Source organism: Myzus persicae, unplaced genomic scaffold, assembly GCF_001856785.1.
Source record: "Myzus persicae strain clone G006 unplaced genomic scaffold, MPER_G0061.0, whole genome shotgun sequence".
Lineage (NCBI taxonomy): Eukaryota > Metazoa > Arthropoda > Insecta > Hemiptera > Aphididae > Myzus > Myzus persicae.
This window is the reverse complement of record NW_019103784.1, coordinates 710,859-732,921: the sequence shown is the minus strand read 5'-3', so window position 1 is coordinate 732,921 and position 22,063 is coordinate 710,859. Positions and strand designations below refer to the sequence as shown.

Here is a 22,063-nt window from a genome sequence, read left to right as displayed (position 1 = left end):
TCAGAGCGCTGAGCTTGGATGAATGAATACACTGCAAGACTTACAATGATGTGTGCTCATAGATTTATATATTGTGTGTCAGTCATCACTTTTTGGAGCACTAAGAATGTTTAAAGTTTAAATCTTCAACTTAAAGGCGGTTAGTCACTGGTATCGAATTGGATTTAGTTGGTAATTTCCGGTGCTTTAGTACATGCTTTATTAATAATTAATGTACCTACACAATGGCATTTTCAATATGTTTAGAATAAATTTAAAATATTTAGATATACCAAAAACGTATTCACAATTCATGCTATTCTTCGGAATTCTTCTTTGGAATTTATCTATAACTAACAGCATCTTACATAAAATAATATTGAAATTATTGTTGTATAACTTACTTATTAGTTATTGTGCGATTTGTTTTTAACAAAAACTAGTTTAGCCTGTCGTGTGTTAATATCACATAAAAATAATTTCTAAATAATAGTAATATATTGTATAACAAATATCCTTAGAAATATAAGCTGACATAGCGACATAACGTCTCTGTTTAGATTCGCTTTTCGTCGTGTAGAACGATTTGTCATTGAATTCAAATTGAACACATCCATTGCAGTGGCCTACTCAATGACAAAGTACACTTGACACCTACTAAACATCATACCGAGTTCTCTGATTTTTTTATTATAATTTATCATGATAATATTTTATTTCTGAATGCAAATTTCGTACAAATCGTAGAATAACTTCAAATAACTTAACCATAATTAGTATAACCAGTAACATTCAGTACCTGCTTTGTGTAATATAATTGGGAATATATATGAATATTACATTTAAATATTAAAAATAATTAGTATTCTTTGAATAATTTGATGAATAAATTATATGGCGTTTATTAAAACTGTAATGCCTTCTGATTTTTAAAGTATTTTAAACACAACATAATACGATTGTTTACTGAGGAAAAACATATACATATAATGTTTATCAAAACAATCTTACCAAAAAATGAGTTATAATCGTGGCACCATCTCGAACGTTCGATACAATTATTTATCTAAGGAATAAAACTTATTACTTAAGTGACTTAACGTCAAACTGGCACCTCGAGAGAGTTTTTATGTATTTATATTATAATATGTACCTACCTATGTTGTTTTCCATTATTGTAGCGTCCTTCAAAAGTCACCCCATATAGGTACTGTTTAACAGTGTAATTTTCATAAGACAAAAAACAAACAAAATCAGACACTGTTCGTGTCGTTGTAGCCGGAGGATATACAAATGTTAAAAAAAAAAAAAAACAGTTTAAGTTCGTCTTCTTATAAATGACGCTAAAAATAGGTCAACCTTTTTCCGGTGCCGAGAATGCACATAATAATATCGAGGTATGTGTGATTGTGTGACTGTAGATATTATGATACGTCATATTATATTTTATTGTATAATATATCGAGAAAGAGTTTGACGATAAAAAAAAAAAAAAGACCGACTCGTGAAAGAATATTGTCGATTACAGGTGGCTTTCCTTGTATTCTATTCTATTACTTGTATCATTGTGGTTGTCATATCGGTTTTGCTAGCCAGAATATTACATATATATATATACGAATGCATTCGGACGTCGGCGACAATGACCAATATCATTGAAGATTTCATTTATACTCACCCGACAATAGCACGCCTGTGTATAATCGTATACCGCGTATGATATAGGTAATATAATATACATTGTCCGAACGCGATATTATGTAACACATAGCCGCATAGGTACACTACAGTCATATATATATATATATATATAATATATATATTATGTTAGTAAAAAATAACAATAATGGAATTCGTACAGTGATCCAATTGCTTAGCAGGGATATCATTTTAGTATTAGGTATTCGTTTACCGGGTATATAGGTATACTATATAAGTTAACTTCGCGAGGCGTTGAAACTTGTTCAAACAGTGTTTGGAATGCTTAAGCGAATTATCATACTCTATATTACTTCAAACGACGGGTTTTCTTGCTTAGACTTCTGGGAGAGCACGTAATTGTTGCGTGAGCCGTAGAGTGGTAAAAACGTGCACCGTTACAAAGTTCCGCTCGAAACGCATTCTAATGAAACTTTTCACTGAGAAATACTCAATGCCGACCTTAAGGAAATTTAAGAATCAAAGAGTACAATTTATATAGGTACTTTACTATATATACAAACAGGTGGTAATCCATTTGCCTTGCTACCTTAACATTCCACGTTCAATTTTTGTAATTTTTAATGAAAAAAACTGTTTTGAAGTTACTAAGAACAACACTACAAAACAACTGATTTCGGGGTTTTTAAGTTTACCAAGCAGTACTTTTGAAACAGTACTCATACTTTGAGATTGAAAAAAATGCTCAATACTTTACAATAACTTCAACAAGTTAGCTAGTATATTATATAATGTATAAATTATTATTATTATTATTTAACCATGTTGTATAGCGAACTACCCACACCATGGGTCCACTTCATCTCCTCCGGCACCTGCGGTAGTTCAATCAATTACGTATAATAATACAAGATATTACCATGACTTTCTGACCGCAACATTAGTGGGGATGATTCGTATCCTTCGCAACCAGCATTGTGAAACCCCGAGGGTAACTCTTACAAAGAAAAAGAGAAGTAGGTACTCGCGTATAACAGTATCACCGAAATAATTTTTCAGTCCCATAATAGAAGCTTCGCATAAGTTTATTTCGACTGAACCGCTTGAATGAACTGTTTTCGTCATAATTGTCGTTGAGAGTATTATGTTCTCGTTGACATGCGCTTGCCCGCAAAAACGAACACGGTATGATATATATATAACAAACCGTTAAAAAACAATACGAGTTAAGTAAAATATTGAAAAAAGCGTTTTTCATCATTATTTAATTTATTGTTACGATAGTATCCATATTTCAATAAATATGAATGTACTACATTTATTGTTTCCAAATCCGATTTTTCAACCATATCAGTTGTCGTTGAATTGTGTAGTAGTTTAGTGTACTCGTACTATTCGAAAAATAATAATTTAAAATAATTGGAATTTATTCTTATTCTGAGTTTGTGATTATAATTTGTCTATAATATGTGCATATCGATGACATTGTTTCACAGTGTAATTTGAGCGTGTACCATTATTCAAACACTGAAATCTGAAACCATGATAAATAGTTCTACATAAATCATCAAAAACGGATCAATTGTAAAATACATTTCTCGAATTACGATTAGGTACCTTTTACATAAATTTATATGTTGTACAATATACATTCAATACGCATTCAAAAACCACGTTCAATCTCCCTTAAATGCATTATCAATGATTTATAAAAAATATTAAATAACAATACATCGTTTTAAATGTATACAACATGGAAATTAGGTAATTAATTGTTATTGTATTAATGGAATACGTCATAACCATATCTTATATTTTGTAGTAGTTAATGTATGATATCTTACAAAAATAAGTAAATATAAATTATATTTTATCATATTATAATATAAGATATTGTTTAATATTTATTCAAAACAAAATAAATAATAACTTTTTGCTCGGAACTTACAAAATTCAGATGAATATGGTAGATCATATAAACGGCATAAACCGAGTTTATTATTAAAATAATAACAACTTAGTAAATATACATTATTAAACAAAAATTGATAACATGCATATCTGATTTAAATGTTTACCATAATTTTAAGTGCTACACTCTTAAAAAGATACAGTTTAATTTACAATTTTTGCTTAGAACCCAAACATTTTAAGTTGATTACGTACCCCAATATTTATTATTTACTACTATCTTATGATCAAAATAAAAACCTACAATACAATAATTATAAATTTATAGTTTATATAATATATACATGGTTTTGTAGTTTTCACGACCTACTTCTGATTTGTTTTGTTTTAGCCGTATCATTCTTTTGTGTACATAATTTACTTTTTTCGAACATGAATCGTTATTGTCATTGTTTTTAGGAGTATAAAATATAATAGTAAGACAGTCGACAAAAATTATAATTTATAAAATAAGAACATAAAATTACCTTTTAAAACAGAGTAACTTCATGGTAATAATAGAATTTCGTAAAATATAGTTGTAAATATTTATTTTAAATTCGAAAGAAAACATTGACTGAATACTTGTTGTACCAAATGGTTGCTTAATGTATTTGCGAAAATCGATGACTGATATGTTTTGTTATTATTTTAAGCCGTTGTTCACCCACCGTGAAATAGAACAATATATTATCAACCCTCAGTTTTTAAATAACAAGTTTATACTACCATAGAACAATGTACAGCTGCGGCGATTGTTGGGGTTTAATGGAATATTTTGCTATTGAACGAGTAAAAGTTTGTTTATCTTGAATACAACCATAATGTCACTTAGAGAGAAAAAAAAATTATGGTCTACCCACTACACAAATTAATATGTATAACATGTTTATACAGACCGACATTCTTAACCTCCGATATCCATCACCCACTCACACGATCGTAGCGTATTATCGTTTATCATCACTACTTTTGAGTCAGCACGTCGTTTCTGCAAAGGCTTTATTGTTCCTCTGCGTAATAATTATCATTGTTAGCGGTCGCACGTCATACACACCTCACGTGCGCCATTATAATATAAATGGCTGCAGTCTGTTGTAGGCTTACTGTACGTAACGTAGTACAGGCTACTGAGTCAAAATAATAATGTTATTGAATTTAGTGCCTGCATGAAATCCAGCCCATCCGTCTGGTGAACGACTCGACCGCATAACACTGTCGAAGCAGCAATTAATAACAGACCACATTATACGCGTACTACGTGGCATTATAATATTATTCGGTATATCGGTATCCACCGCTGACGGATGTATATTCGTATTTCCACTGTACATAACTATTAATATAATATACCTTGCACTTATGCGGCGTTTTATCAGGTACCTTAACCTTTAACCTCAACTCCAATAATAATTACACCCACCGCACACTAAGCGTGTGATTTATAATATTGTAGGTTGCTAATGTCATCCGATTAGGGTATAATAGCTCCTTGATTATTCACCCATTCGGTCTATAATTCCGTCCCCAGTGATGTATTTACTACCCCCACCAAATTGATATTAAACGCAACTAAGTTAAAATTAATATTTTTCCGTATCGATTTACACACATGTATATTGTATAAATATATTATGTTTATGTTTCATAGTCTTGTGTTCTATACCATAGGAGATAGATCACAGTGTTAATAATAAAATACATATATATAAACATGATGTAGTTTCACATAATAGAGAAATAAAAAAAGTGTGGTGATGGTGGTAAATTGTTAAAATAATATTTTATTGGCGTGTAGCCGCAGTAGCGATAAATTTTGTCCGGTTGCATTTTACGGGTTCATCGGAAAAAAAATTCCAAAAATAAAAAATCCTGAAAAAATATTATTTTATACACTCTGTGAATCACGGTTATTGGTTGATGGGTTAATTTTATAATCGTGCTGTCAGCAATAAAATGTTGAATTAGGAGTTTATATGGTTTTCTAATGTTTACCATTCAGTTTGTAACTAATGATTATATTAGTATTATTAGAATTGTATTTAAAATTCAACAGCAGAACAAACAGTGAGTAGTTAAAGGATGAACAGGTTTACATTTTTTTTCAGGGGGAGGAGGGTGCATAGATAGACTGTTCATGTATTTATTAATCTGTGTAAAAAATTTTCCTACACTACTCTACTGAGTTTGTATATTTGCTAGTGGCTTATAATAAATATAAGTGTATACTAATATGTACATTGTACACCTACCCAGCACTTGTACACCTATATGTATTTTGTCAAATATTTGTTGGTATTTAAATTATATATTTTCAATTTATAGCCGTTGTTTAATACAATTAAGCTCTTGTAGCATAGGTAAGTACTCGTTTAATCACTAACCAGTTTTTTTTCAGAATAAAATATATTTTCTACCTATTCATTTTTACTTATTGATTAATATTTATTTATTTATTGTGTATATACAACGGGCACAGGGCCCAAAGGTGCAATTACCATTTACATATAATTAAAAAGTACAATATAAGACAACAAAAAATATATTACAACTAACAATTCATATAACTTAAAGTATAAAACATTTTGAGAACGAAATGTAATTGATAATTAACAAAACACACATTAAAGATTATATAACTATAGACTAAACAAGGTAGGATCCTCATTGGGCAAACGCATAATTCGACCTATTGGATTATTCTTACCATATTTATTATGATGGAAAGGTATTACAAAAGGATAATGTGATCTAGACGAACGAGGAGGAACTCTCAAGTTAACTTGGAAGAGTAAATAAGAAGCATCAATATGACCATTATTAACTTCCTCAAAAATAGTAGATTCACGGTCACACGTCTACCTGCCGAGGAAATCAGTCCGACCTTATCAGAGACAAGAAAGTAATCATGCAGAGTATGCTTTATTTAAAAATATTGCCGGCAGTCGATAAGAAGCTTTAATATTATAATATACTTGTGGGTTCCATGGAAATATTTGTTTGGCTTAGTCGAACCCAAGTTGTTGAGGAGAAGTACCCCGCGAAATGATGTCGGGAAAATTATCTGGGCCCATTCCCTTTGAAAAATGCCTAAATACCAGGTAAGCAGTTTATGTAAACGTTTATTGCTCGATGCTCGTAGAGGTACATACACTACAGCCGTCGGTCAATTGATAAAAGATAATGTCATATACCGTGGGGACGAGGGTATCCGAAGGGACTGCGATACGAAATGAGTCACCAAATGCACTTATCGTAATTCGTAATATGCGTGCATACGTCAAACATAGTGAGCCCTTAAACGCGCGGACCTTCGAAAAAATAAAAAATAAAATAAGTTATTACGATTTCATTAGGGCTCGTGAGTTGTTTCAACAATTTCACAATCCCACAAATATAAATGTGTGTGTGTGTGTGTGTGTGTGTGTGTGTGTTATAATACAGACCAAGAACCGGAATCGCTCACGGTTGCCGGGTAGTTTGCATTACAATTTATACTGTCGAGTGATGTACACTGTACAGGGACTGATTTCTGTACATAATACGAACCGGGAACGTTGCGTGTGTGCGATACAAACCATTAACATTTAATATTGGTTCGAATTTGCAGACGTATTCACTAAAACACGGGACCGATGTGTATATAATAATATGCGTGTATCATATTATAATGATGACTTCGTCTATCTAAATATCTCGTGTTTATAAATCTGATGGTAGGTACGTATTATTAGTATTGCGGGCATTGTTATATGTTTTGTATCTGTACGGAATACTGCAGTAACGTTATAATAACTGAATGCATATCGATATTCGTCAAGTACCTACCCACTCGCGTACACGTAATTGCGATTACAGTGCACGCATAAATAGTTATACGGCCGCCGAACGTCATTTGTAAATAAAATCCGAATATCTTAATACAATTCGAATGCCAAACGTCATATTGAAAAAGTTTTCAATGTCTACAAAGATAGGCCGTATATTATAATTTTGACTCGCCGATATTGTTTCCTGTAACATATAATACACATATTTGCATTCGTGGGTCTGCAGTCTGGTCAAGTGAGTCGCTGTAATGTATGTTTCAATTTCGAATCTAATAATCATTCAAAATCATAGTAGGTATACGAAAATCGACTCTAGGCATATAGATATCTATTTTGTGACTATTAAAGTGATTTATTTTACTATTAGTAATACTGTAGATTGAATTAATTCTTGCCGCAAATATTGTACCTATTTGAAAGTGTTATTGTGTGAACAAAACATTATACTGTATGTCTGTATTATAGTAGATAGTACTATATTAGAAGTTTAAAGCACTCACGAATAATATTTTCAATATTTTGTTCAAATTTGAAATTAAAATGTCCATAAAAACAACTGTGTGTATATATATTTTTAAAATGTTTTGGTTAAAATATGAACTACTCTTGAGAATCATTGTTCTAAATTTTCAATCCTTATCTATTCAAATTAAACATTTTATACATTTTTGACTACAAAATAATTTGCTTATTTTCGTGATTTTTATAAATTTAGTGTGTATTTGAACTTCAGACGCTTATGAAAAAAAATCACGCATATAAAGTATAATAAATACTTTTGAAATAATAATAATTGAATAATAACTTACGAGAAACCTAGTATTACATTTTCAGCTATTTTACCCAACGATATTACATTCAGACACAAAATATAAAAATAATATTGTAAAATCAATCGCTAATCTCAGAATATAAAATTTAAACGAGTGCTAAGTAAATAATTATACTGCTCTGTCAATCAAAAGCGTTACTCGAAAACAAAAATGAGTAACCTGCTATGGCATCTGATAGGTAAACCAATTTAAAAACATATATAACACACGGCCACACGGGCGCCGAAGTATGATTTTATTTTTATTTTTCTATTTATTTTTTTATTAGGGAGAACCCGTGGCAACGTAGGCCATTGGGTGTGGGGGTGGTACGGTTAGACAAGTCTTACCTACTGTATTTACAACACTGCAGCGGTTTCCTACTCAATCTTTTTTTGTTGTACGCATACAGTTGCCGTCATTTATTATTACCAAATTGGTCTTTAATAAAATAAATAATATGAATATCAAATTCTCCGGTCACAGTGTTTTTTTATCGAACTCCTCCGAAACAGCTTGAGCGATTTTAATGACATTTTTTTTTCTATATTTTGTAGAATAGGTCGTAAGGTATTTTCCACGCTCATAGACCCACCGCCTTTGTTGCTCAAGCAGGGATTTCGATATTCACGAATGAAAATGTTGTTTATAAATGGTAGCTATCGGGTATAGGAGAAATATAAAGAATATATTCAGTAGAAATTGGTATTTTTTTCTTTAGTATGCACCCAGTGGGATGATAATATACTGCTAGCATAGTCTCATATTATAGATTTGGAATTTTTGAAGGGCAGCGAAGTGCACGGGATCAGCTAGTAATACGCATATAATATACTTTTACTTTTTTTTTAAATTCACAGATCGTAGAACATCTGAATTTCGAATGTCAGTGAGTTAAATGCAATACTCGAATGGTCAATTCCATATAATAGATCCCGATAATAGTTTCGAACGATACATTTAATAGGTTTATCCTATTTATACTTTTGAAACATTTTCGTTTTCGGAGTACAATTGTTCTCTCGAAGACATGGTTGTCTATTTTATCTAACCTAAACTAACTTAACAGTATGTACTCATAGACAATAGGTTGTTTTATTTAACTATTGCTACAATGTTATTTATATATTTTAATATTTATGTATGTACGCGGGTCGAGTTCAATTACAGTTGCTTAAAAATAAATCATTTAAATAATAATAGGTACACGTTATGCACACCAATAGTTTTTTATTAATTTGACATGCAAATTCTCCTATAATCCTAAATATTCGTACATTGCACGCAAAACGCACGCATTTTATAAAAACGCGTTTATTATATTATATTCCGTAGGATAGATACAGTAGCGATATTTTTTCTCTGACGAATTAAAATGCATATTAAATGCAATTACACGGCCAGTGTGAAACGGTTAAAAACTAAATTGATAGCAATTCAAAGTAGATAACATCAATAGAATAACGAATATTTCTGCAAAGTATAAAAAACCTTCGATGAAGAAAAAATTAAAACATTCCTTTTGAAAAAAATTGGATAATAAATAACAGTATTAAAATTCTGTAAATGATGCTGGTAGCATTGTTTGGGAATAGATTAAATTTAACACAATTGCTTAGCAGTCTACCCTGGAATATAATTTGTTGACAGAAATGTGGATTTTTTCTATGTATCATAATACTCTTATCTAGTGTTATAGGTATTATGGTTTTGTATTTTGTTTTGAAATGAAAAACTCCAATACAATACCGAATGAACTATAATTTATTATGTTATCAGTCCGCCGCATTCGATCTGCAATATGTAATATACATAATATATGATTCATCTAATAATATCTAAATATGAAATCACTGTTATGATGTAAATATTCATACTTTGTATATTTTATAGCTTAAACTAGATAAATGCACTCAACAAAGTATAAAATATACGTTTTAACACCTGTTCATGAAAAACCGTTGTATCAATAATTGATAATTCATTAATCATTATAAATCGTCGTTTACAGCTTCAACAATAGACATTTTTCGGTCAAGGTTAACGATACTAAGACCCTAGAGTTTATTTGTTAATAATTCATTCCTTTTTTTTACACTGGACTACAAAACTTCTCGGATTATAAACCAAGATGTTTTTTTACTCATTAGTAGCATTTATTTATAGAGTTGATTTTAATTAATATCATTATTTAATGCAATATCACTGAAATAATACACTACACCACTATTATACATTTATGTAACTAGTAATTCATAGGATGAGCATACTTTCTTTGAGTCTAAAGCTCAGTGTGCAACAAAAGAATTTCCTATTGTAAATTATAATATACCTACTACTCATTAACTTTTGTTTTTTTCTCAATAGTACCTGTATAAATGTATAAAAATTATAATATATGTATTCCAAAGACACGTGTAAAGTATATTACGGGTTTTTAGTCAAGTCGAGTGAAATAGTTAACTTGGGAGGTGACTCGAATACACAAAGAAGAAAAACAGCGATGCAATTAGTATATTACACCTATTTTCGTATTTATATTTTGAACTTTTGCGAGCGACATCAATGTGTGTCTTTTCTCCTCGGAGTCTGTACAACTAAACATAGGTATGTGTATTTATTTTTTTATTTATAATTTATCTCACCCGTATCCCATATATTATATAAACATATTGTGAACTTAGGTATATATACGATACGTAGATTGTATATTTCTTGTTTTGAAAACATATATACACACATAAGGGACGTACCTAGTACTAATTGGCATATCTTACATTAGATCATGAGTCTTAAAGGAAATTCTATAAACTATCAAGAAATGTAATACTACCAGTCGCTGTCAGGACGTACATAAAATAATTAACGTCTTTGCAATTAATAAAACAGTTCAGTTCCGATTAATTTAAGACAAAGACATTTTGAAAGAATATATGAAAATGACAGATTTCATAATGTGGATAAAATTATTTCCACAGAACTTCAATAAATAATATAGAGCATAATAATTAGATTGTGTTTGCATGTGTTTTCTTATTATTATTGTTTTACTTCTTCGGGTATCCGTTTTTATCCTTACATATATTATATGTTCATTGTTTGTTATCATTTATTTGTTCAAGTGGTCTAATCCCCGATAACTGCAGTTTTAAATATACCTATAACAACAAAGGTATGTTTAAACAGAAAAAATTACACACGAAAAAAGTTTAAAATTGTGATTGGGAAAAGACTCAATACTCGTTTAAATATAAAGTATTGTAAGTACAATACATTTATAAGTTTATGTTATGAGGTTCTGTAGCTCCAATCTGATTATTAACCATTGATTGAATAGAGATTCTGAACTAAGTTAATGTCGTATGTACTGCAAGCGGGAGTGAACTGTACCTAAGTTTAAAAGGGAAATATAAGCTTATAAGTTATAATAATGAATCCACAAATATTCGTTGTGTTTCCGATATATTTTTTTTTTAAATACAAATGAAATCTCATAGTTTAATTAGCAATTCCTAAATTATAACGAAAATATTGTATATTTTTAATTTATGATAATATTATGATGTCTTCATGAATTTTTTTATAAAGTTACATTTAACATTACACCGATTATGCAACTATAAATTACACTGCATGATTTCACTACGACGAGTGCAAATACTTAAACATTTTAAAAATCGTTATTGTCTACTGAACTAAAAGTGTCTGTAGAACGTCATGGATGACAAATCATCTAAATTGTAAGTGTCGCTTAGATGGACGGAAACAAAGACGTATAGCGAATTTATTTTTATTTTTTTGTGATTTGCAATCTCGCTAACGCTGTTGTATAATTTTTATTTAAAAAAAAATTTATAAGAATTTAAGCTAACTTTATAGTTCACAAAATTATTTTAGGATTATAATGGGAACTTGCTGTATGCAGATTTCAGATTGTACTGTTAGTGAATATTTGATTGTATTTTTTTAGTTTAGTAACTAGAACAATACTTGTTCTTGTACACTTGCAGCAATAGTTTTTTTTTTTGAAATACACTAAAATAGTTCGTGAAGTTTGGCAGAAAAACTGAAGAGTTTTGTTATTTATCTTTAATTTTTGGTATACGCTATCGTATATTACGTCGGTGTTGTAAGTTATGATTCATATATAATATATAATTTAATTAAAATCTGGCATCCTTATCTTATTTTCTGATTAAACTTCATATTATTATTTTAGTTTGTTCATTATAATATAGACCACACACACACACACACACACACACACACACACACACACACGCACGCACATTTAAAATAAATAATATCCAAAGATACAATCCAAAAACTTTACAAACGCACATCGTGGGAACAAAAAAAAAATAGAAGGAAAACAGCTTTTTATGTGCAGTAGACGTTCAAGATAAATTACGATAATTTCCTTTTAGCCAAGTTAGAGTGTAACTATGTAACTGACCGTTCTATAGTACGTTTCATAAATATATATGATTTTTTTTACAGTCAAACAAGTTGCCGTGTTGATGCTCTTGTTCTTGTTTTATAACCTTCTATGAAGTAATTAAATTGACAATTATTATAACTAACTTATTTATACAACTAATAACATAAATTACTTTTTACAGTTATTGTCATGTTTAAATATTTATATGATTACTATTACAACCAACATATTTATATATATTTATGTATATGATAAGCATAGAACTTATACATATAGTCTATTAGTATCAGGTCCATGATGATAAGTCAACCAATATAGGCAACTTAAAAAACGTTAAAATAATGTACACGTTAAGACAACGTTTTTAAGATATTTATTTCAATTTATTAAGTTATTCTTCCAGCCTAATGAAGTGAGTTATTAAAAATGAGGATGCTGATATTAAATTGTTTATACAGTTAATTTGTTGTTGTATTAATATAAATAATAAAAATATAATTTTTTTCACATTCGATATTTATGATTAATTGACCACACTTTATATCCCCAGTTTACACTAAAATAATATTTTATACTTTAACTGTGGTTTTGCATTGAGTGTATGATGATTATTTAGTATGTTGCTAAGGTAAAGGCCTACAATCTCATAATATTGAAGTATAAAGTAAAGATCAAAAACCTAAATTTAAATAGTCATTGAAACTTTTAAATGTTCTGTAAGTATAAAATAATATATAATTGAGCAGATAGTACATTAGTAACCATAAATATTCAATATTTTACATTTGTAACACATTAAAATAGTTACAATAATTCATTGCAATTATTTAGAAAAGAAAAATATAAAGAAAATCCATCGCTCCTGCACTCAGAATCTATAAGAGTACATTTTCATATTTCAATAAGTTATTTTGTTAGTTTGTTTTAAATATTACATACCTGATTCATTTTATACGTCAATATACTTTCAAATAACTTTTTTAATAATTTGAATAATTAAATAATGAAATCTAATATTGTAGTAGGTATATTTTTTATTTTAGTAGGAATAACTAACACAATAGTATAATACACATTACACATACGATAACACTTAACATAATATACTAATAACAGTATAGTTAATAGTCTAACTACAAAGTCAAAAATGAACCTAAATAATTATTTTGTACCTAATATTTAATTAATTTATACCTTATAGTAATACGAATTGCTTGAAATTTGTATCGACTTGATTTAAAAATGACAATTTACTAATTGTACAAATGAAAATCGATACTTTAAAATATATTTGTGGAAAATAATCGTTGTAGTTCAGGATATGCGTTAGTGTTGGGCAGGTGGGATACCAAAACGATTTCCTGTGGACCAAACGGAAACGAACAAGCTTTGACTATGTGGTGATATCCATTGATAATTAAATGATTTTTCGGTGACGACATTTTCAAGCAATCCACTGCCAGATACTGCTGCCTGTGGATGATGAACCCTTATAGCTTTGTCTTAACAGTGTTTTTCGAACAGGTACATGTACGTTCACGACAATATTTTGAACGGGTTCGTTGTCGGTTTGTGTCGAAACGGCAGAAATTCCTGCAACGGTTACTATAGAGTTTCTTTATCGAAAAGAGGCTTGTACATCAAAGGCTGTAGTTTAAATTGTTGTTTTTGTTGCTGTTGTTCTCGTTGTTGTTCCTTGGCGTCGTTGTGGTTGCAGGGTTTTAATACGAATAGATTAATGCGCACATACTTATGCGTTATGCTATATTATTTTGTACTCAAATATTATGGTAATACTGATTTATCATAATTTGTAGCATAATGCCAATTATAAGACATTTAGTGTCGTAAGTCAAGCTATCTATATACAAATACGACAGTGGGTACCGAATATGTGGTATGTAGGTATTCGGATCGATTCGACGACGACGACACGTTATTCTGTTCGACTTTACCCCAATGTGTATGAAGCAAAAACATTGCAGTATAGGCAAATGATGCCTTATATAGTTACTGAGTTACCAATATGCAAACATTGATAGTAAACTAAAACAATTTAACAATAAAAATAACAAAAAATATAATATTAATATTATTGCTGCTTGAAAATAGCCGGTCGACTTGGTCGCGACTCGGCCGATCCCAATACTCTCTAATCGTAGTGTCTGCTACCGCCGAACCAGCTGGGAAAGTACGACGATGCCGGCATGTACCTGTGCACGTTAACCGGCAGCGGCGGCTGTGGAGTGTGTCTCTTTTGGTATTTGCCGGAGATTTGAACGCTCTCGGGAATTTCGAACGGGTATGGCGGCTCCTCGAAACGGTATTCCCGCAATGGTTGCTTTTGAACCGTCACCGGTGTTTCGTCGAAGGAGTCGGCCGCGTGGTCGTCTCGGTAATCCCGGTCGTCCCTGTCGTCCCGGCCATCCCTGCTGTCCCTATCGTCCTTGCTGTCCCTGTCGTCCCTGCTGTCACTGTCGTCCCTTTCGTCCCGTTCCCTCGAGCGGTTGTCGGTGTCATCGTACTGCATCGGCGCGCTTCCGTCGTCGCGTGGCTCTTCGGACGGCCCGTCCACCTGTAACGGTCGAGGTGGCTGCAGTTCCGAGCCCGGCACCTGTTGCTGTCGTTCTCCGGACGAACCGCTGTGGTGCTGGCGTTCCGTCGACGCGGCGGGAGCGACGTCCGGCTGACGGTGCACCACCGGGTCGTGTTCGGACGACAGGTGCTGGATGCCAGTCAGGTAAGCGGACGTGTCCGCCGACGCCGTGGACGAGTACTTGCGGGAAAAGTGGTCGGCCGGTTGATCGGCGCCCTGTTCTTCGGCGAGATACCCGAACGGACTGGCGCCGCCCAAGTGGTTCGCCTGATAACGTTCGGGGCTACTGACGCCACCCAGCTGATTTCCGTGATAACGTTCGGGGCTTTCTGCGCCGCCACCACCCAGTGGATTGGCGTGATGATGTCCGGGGGCGCCGAACTTGGGCAACTGATCGAAATGGCTGTTGGGCCTGCCACCGAGGTGGTGTTCTGCCGACTGTTCCGCGGATGGCGACAGACGCTGTTTCTTGAAGCCGCCGCCCACCGGTTTGGGACGGCCGTCGAACTGATGCGGCTTTTTGTACTGACCCGGTTGGCCACCGTGTTTTTCCGTCCGCGGTTTCTTGTAGAACTTGTGCAACGGCTGCTTCGGTCGGCCTCCCACTCCGCCGGCACCACCACCGCCGATCGGTGCCGACTGTTTTCCCGACGCGTCCTCCAGATGGTTGTCAAAGCCGCCGCCGAATCCTCCACCGCCGCCGCTTCCCCCAAACCCGCCGCCGTCGCCGCTGCCCCCGTCGCTGCCTCCCGCGTGTCCATCGTACATGTATTTGACGTGTGCGTTGAAACCGTTATGCTTGTCGGCCGTATACTCGACCACCCTCATGTGTCCGTCCGGTTGAAGAAACGAATATGAACCGTGCACCGTGTCCCCGTCCCGATGCTCCCAGTGGCTCTTGACATCCTTCGTTTTCGGATCGTGCACCCAATATCCGTACTTGTAAAGCGGCTTCACCTGTGAACGAACCGAAAGTCCAAATTCAAAACTACCCAGTGATTTAAATTTTTGTAAAATCGATTACAGTGTTGTTAATTATTATATTGTCCGACAGAAACGGAAAAAGGCTAATTTAGAAATTAAAATAGTTTCCCCGCATGCATATTGCGTTTCCGCCTAAAGTTGATTTGTGTTTTGGTTGGTCACATTGACATCGAGTTTTTCTCCTTTCCTCATCACGACGATCTAATATATTATGTTTTCATTATTTTATTCGATATCGAATCAATCGAGAACCCAGTTCGCCTGAATCGCTCACATCATATTATAGGTATACAGTTTCAATCAATAAAGCAGATGCCAATGATTTCTTTCACTTCTATGATTAATCTATATAGTGTTACGATCTAGATTTGTACGATTATAAAGTACTTACGTGATGATCTTCGTGGTGTTCTTCGTTATGACCACCGTGACCGTCCCCTATCTGCTCACCGTAGTATTGGCACCAGACAGCTCTCTGCGCCCACGCCGCAAAAACTAATACTCTGAAAGCCTGTGGACAACGTGTTTCTCGTATCATTATTGTTGTCGGGGACTACAGTCTACGACTTGCATGATTTGTGCATCGCAGAATTAAAAATCGTGTGCTGTGAATGATCGCGCATCAGAATATTATTATACCTACTCGTATATAGTTTTGGTTTCGATTTGTTTTTCGTTTTAGCTTTTAGTTATTAGTCGTCATTGATTTTATCAATCGTTATGGCACCTTTTAGTATATTTTATGAACATGACTCGATTTCGGTGGTTGCGAAATTTGTTGATATGCCAACTCTATCTATTTTTCTTTGTTCCCTACAAATTACCCGATAGTTCGTGAATAACGCATATTAATAGTATCTAACAATAATAATAATAATGTGGTCATTGTGAACTGCAGAAACGTGGTTCGTTTGACAAAATATATTGATTTTTTTTTTGTGAAAAAAATATTAAACATTTTAACTCCCGTGATTCAGAATATCATCAGGTTTAATGTGTTATTATATCAATATTATAATATACAGCACACGCACCCACTTCAACATCAGTTTCACGTTATCGGTCCTAACACAATGAACCGATACCTATATTCGTTTATGTCCTTTGTCATGAATAATTTCGACTCTTTTCTTTCTTTCGGTGTCTTTCTTGTTGACGCGACATTGTTAATAATGTAATAAACATGCGGTGCTTATTCACGATAGAATATTAGATATGGGTCTCAGAGTTTCACGAAGGTATTTCTTTGACACATCTAAAGTTAGCGAAAAAATTAATATTGCACTATTCTGCAGAATGTATGCCCAAGTGATTAACATTGTTTGGTAACTCTTAGATGACTCTGTTCCATCATAAGTGTACCGCGTACCTACTTATTATAGTAGGTATTATAAACACATTTTATCTAACGTTTTGGCTGATTTTCTATGAGCTTGCATAACAATAAAATTGTAATAATTGTTTAGAACGTGAAATGGTCCAATGTGTCAATAAATATTTTCTGGCGAGCTCGGGGGTATAAACATATTTACACAGTTCAGTGTGTACGAAACTTTAGCTACTGAACAAACGCTAGAATAACATCATAGATTTAAGTTACACAGTAACGATTTAGGTAAATACGCACAGTGTTCTATATTAAATTATTCTCATTCTGTAAGCAATATATCCATGATAATATGTGATATAATAATTTGTATTTACAGCAAATGTAAATTGTGATATGTAATATCGAAATTTGTGTTTACAGCTTATGTAAATTGTGATTATATGCAATATCACAATTTGTATTTACTGCAAATGTAAATTCAAAATTTTCAACCCACATAATGCATCGTATTTTCTTACCCACATTTAATGAACCGGTTGTTTCAAACAGATCCATAGGTACATAATATTTCAGTTTTGAACGAAGTGTTTTGTAATGAAACTAATAAGTAATAACATTTACATGACTTGTGTTCGAATATCTTAATGTTTGTAGGTATACCTTTTAGTTTTTTAAGTGCAAATAATAAAACCAAATTAAGTCGTTTGGCAAATATGATTTTAAATTAAAAATTTAAATACATATTCCAAAAGTATATAATTTTGATTCCCATTGAGATTGATGGTATAGTAAAATCAAAAAAATTAAGTTTTGATAAAATATGAAATTATGAACAATACTTGTCTTGTCCTTATGTTTCAAACTCATTCGGATTTATCTTATCATATTATTATTTATTTCGCAAATTTGGTAATGATAAATGAAATATTAATTTCTACAACAAACTTCTAAAATAAAAATGTTTTTGAGCATTTAGAATTAAAATAATTTTCAAACATATCGAATGTTTACGAACGTATACTATACAGTGTTGTTATTGAATTGTAAATTAGATACAATATGCTGAGTATACTATAAATATTGCAAGTTTAAGGGTAAGTAATGCGTGATTCTTACCTAGAAACATTAATGTGTTATACGAGAACATTCTAGATGTTTTTATTTTATTGGCCAAAACAAATTATCATTATATCCCAGTAGGTAAATATTTATTGTCTGCAACATCTATAGATATATATTTATGGTCATTTTCGAGTACCTATGTGAAATATCGTGCATTATTTCCAAGTAAACAATTCGTCCGAGAACCGCATTATTTGGGTTGAGGTTAATTTAAATGTTACGTCACTCGACAGTGGACAACACTCAATAAACAGCTGTAAATCAATTTTCGATTTTATTATAGTGTTGACTTTTTTTATGAAGAAATCTTAATATTGTGTTTCGTTATCTCGCATAATATGTAAATTAAAATTTATTTTAAATAAAAAAAAAAAATCATACATTTTAAAATAGTTCATATATTTTTTAATTAATAAATTCTGCTATAGGGAATAATTTAATTAACTAGTTGAATTCAATAAAATATGTAAGAAAAAACAAGTTTTTTAATTTAAAAACCTTTTGTACCGTTAGCAAGTCTGACTTAAAATATGAAAATATAATTTAACCATCTTCTTTAATTGATAAAATGGCGACTTAAACATAAGTTTGTATAGATATACTTATCGATTTGGTACATCTTATTATAAATTTTGCATTTAAAATTAATTCCTGTCTAAAGAAAAATTGTCCAAAACCTTATCCCCGATATTTTTCTGAGATGAAGTTTGTACAAAACTAACTATAATAAATAGCAATCAATTAGGTTTTTATCTTCATTTTATTTATTTTTTACAAAACTTATACACAAATTAAATTAAATCTATTAAAATTATTAAATTAGCACTGACTGAAAGTATTAAAAGATCTGAAAACAAATTTAGGTCACTCTCTACCGAGACATAGTTGAGAGTTTTAGATAGGGACATTTTTCAATAACAATATTATCCATTGCTTTAGTCGTTGTAAAGTTAACGTAATCTACGTAAGAGGGAAAAATAGATTAGAGTGAAACATAATACAAAAGTGTAATTTTTACTCGCGTCTATAATACATGCCATTATATGTGATGAGAAAAAATATGAATTTAGATTACATTTTCAAACGATTTAGTATGATTACACCGAAGGTACTCGTTTCCAAGACAAAACTTAATATAGGTAACTACTCCGATCAGATTTTTATGCTCTACGAAATATATTCTAAAACTACTGTTCTGTACATCGTATACAATTTTTCTATTTTTTAACTATAATAAAAATAACCCATGTTTTTAAATAATGAGCTATAACTTTTAACATTTTTAAATGAATGAAAAAAAGTAATTTACAACGAATTGTATTTTTGGTGCTATATAGTAGTTATAAATCTTTTTTCAAAATTTAAATTTGACATGTAGTCTGCAGTGTAGGTATTTTCATCTATAATCTGTCAAATTTGATACTAGAGTAGACCCTTATTAGTTATTATATTAAAGCGCAAATACCCCATTTTATTATATTTTCAGAAAATAAATTGCACTTAGGAAGTGAAAATCTCGTTATGAATTTAAAAAAAATGCAATCATATTGTTTTATTCAAAGGTTTAATTATAGACGAATCTTATAAGGGAATTCCGGAAAAGTTTTCAAAAATATAGATTTAATACTCTATATTATTGAAGTATAAATATTTGATTTAGTTGTTATTTAAATGACGTTAAAATATCTCATTTTATGACATTCATATTAAATATGTTTTATTCATGGAAGTGATATTTTCGTTAAGAATTTAAAAAAAATACAATTACATTATTTTATTGAAAGATTTAATTCTAGACGAATCTTATAAAATATCTTGGGAAATGTTTTCAAACGTAAATTTAATACATTCTATATTATTAAAAACTAAATATTTGTTTCAGATATTGTAGTTTGTCTATATATTATAAATGAACATCTAAATAAGTCACTCTGAAATATTTACTCAGTATAATGTAATTCAATACAACCTCGTAATAGTATACTAAAACAAAAGTATAGTTCTAAAATAATATCTTCAATTTCATTCTCGTCATTTGTTACGCAGGTATCAAAATAATATATCTGATACGATTACTTTACCTATATTTTATATAAGTTTATTAAAGATTTTTTCTTACTTGCGAACTTAAAATTTATTGGGCTATAGATGGTTCTATTTATACTGAAAAACGCGATACATAATTTACAAACCATGTCTGTGAGGGTAGACATTTATTAGCGATTATTTTTTGCACTGCGTTTATCCTAATTACTGCGAGTTACATGCAAATAATATATATAATATTATATTACATTATTGCGCACTACATATAACATGTAGGTATGGTACTACAAATATTTCGTAAATAAGTTCAAAGAATTCACGGAAGGATGGTTCTTGTGTAAAATCGTTCGATCGCTAAGGTGGCTACAGTCGAAATTCAACAGAAATGAAATATTATGTGGTGACTTACCCGGGTCGGTAGTGCGGAGATCATGACGTTTCGCTTGTAGATCGATAGCCGATGTCTCTTCTCAAAGGCCCTCAACAATATTATAATATTCGCGTGTCTCTAGCAGTTCAGTCTGTGACGACAACGACGAGTACTGAGGACGGCTCACTGTTTTCTAGACTTCGAATGAACTGACCTAGGATACTGACAATGGTAGTAATAACATCGACCACGACGATATCATACAAACAATACTAAAAATAACGATAATGTACACAACAACAATAATATTAACAACGATAAAGTTAATGATAATGTAGCCGTACTCTATCTAATGAACAACTATACGATTTCCCGGCGTGATGGTGGAGTGGTCTATGACGGACACTGGCTCGAGACCGTTAATTATGTATCGCCTTAGTTTCCCTCCATTTTTCACTGGCCGCACCGTTTTTCTCTGCCACCAGACCCAATCCGTGACATAATAACCGAAAGAATACAAAAAAAAAATAAAAAAAGAAACAGCAGTATAGGACTTGTAGGTAGGGATGAGGTAGTATAAACGCCGCGAGTGTAGGTATACAATATTATATTATCCCGGTTACGTCTCCTGACATTGTTGTAAATACCCTAGATTTCCACTTATACCACAATATGCCTAATATATAATATAATATAATATGTCATACCGACAGGTGCGCCGTCGGTAGGTCTACAATGGGTGTAAGAATAATATCATATCAATGTATAATAATAATATGACGTGATATCGTACGGTCACACTGCACACTAGGTGTACGTACCAGATGTGTGTACCTACATAATATTATTATTATTGTAAATGAAATCGATTTTCCGGAACGGTACAACAATAATATATGTACCTATAACGATGTAATCTACCCACCGTATGTGCGAATGTCATG

General features: G+C 31.8%; 1 protein-coding gene across 2 annotated transcripts; it reads right to left on the bottom strand.

The window, feature by feature from the left end:
- Window positions 1-14,273: 14,273 nt before the first annotated feature.
- Window positions 14,274-21,797, bottom strand: LOC111035294 (AT-rich interactive domain-containing protein 1B-like). Of its 2 annotated transcripts, XM_022316847.1 has the most exons (4): window positions 21,464-21,797; window positions 21,159-21,391; window positions 16,643-16,762; window positions 14,274-16,224 (listed from the first exon to the last, which is right to left on the bottom strand). In XM_022316847.1, the coding sequence occupies exons 2-4, from the start codon at window positions 21,180-21,182 to the stop codon at window positions 14,824-14,826; spliced, it is 1,545 nt and encodes a 514-aa protein (XP_022172539.1). In that variant the 5' UTR covers window positions 21,183-21,391; window positions 21,464-21,797; the 3' UTR covers window positions 14,274-14,823. The 2 variants fall into 2 exon arrangements, with proteins under 2 accessions (XP_022172539.1, XP_022172538.1); XM_022316846.1 differs by having other exon boundaries at window positions 21,159-21,797.
- Between the last annotated feature and the right edge of the window lie 266 nt (window positions 21,798-22,063).

What these genes read in the sequence shown, in the direction of transcription:
- LOC111035294 (XM_022316846.1), bottom strand. Translation starts at nt 21,182, where the DNA reads ATGATCTCCGCACTACCGACCCGG. An exon ending in TCTCCGCACTACCGACCCGG is followed by an intron (nt 16,763 to 21,158) that starts GTAAGTCACCAC and finishes CGTTGTCCACAG; the next exon opens with GCTTTCAGAGTATTAGTTTT. An exon ending in AACACCACGAAGATCATCAC is followed by an intron (nt 16,225 to 16,642) that starts GTAAGTACTTTA and finishes GTTCGTTCACAG; the next exon opens with GTGAAGCCGCTTTACAAGTA.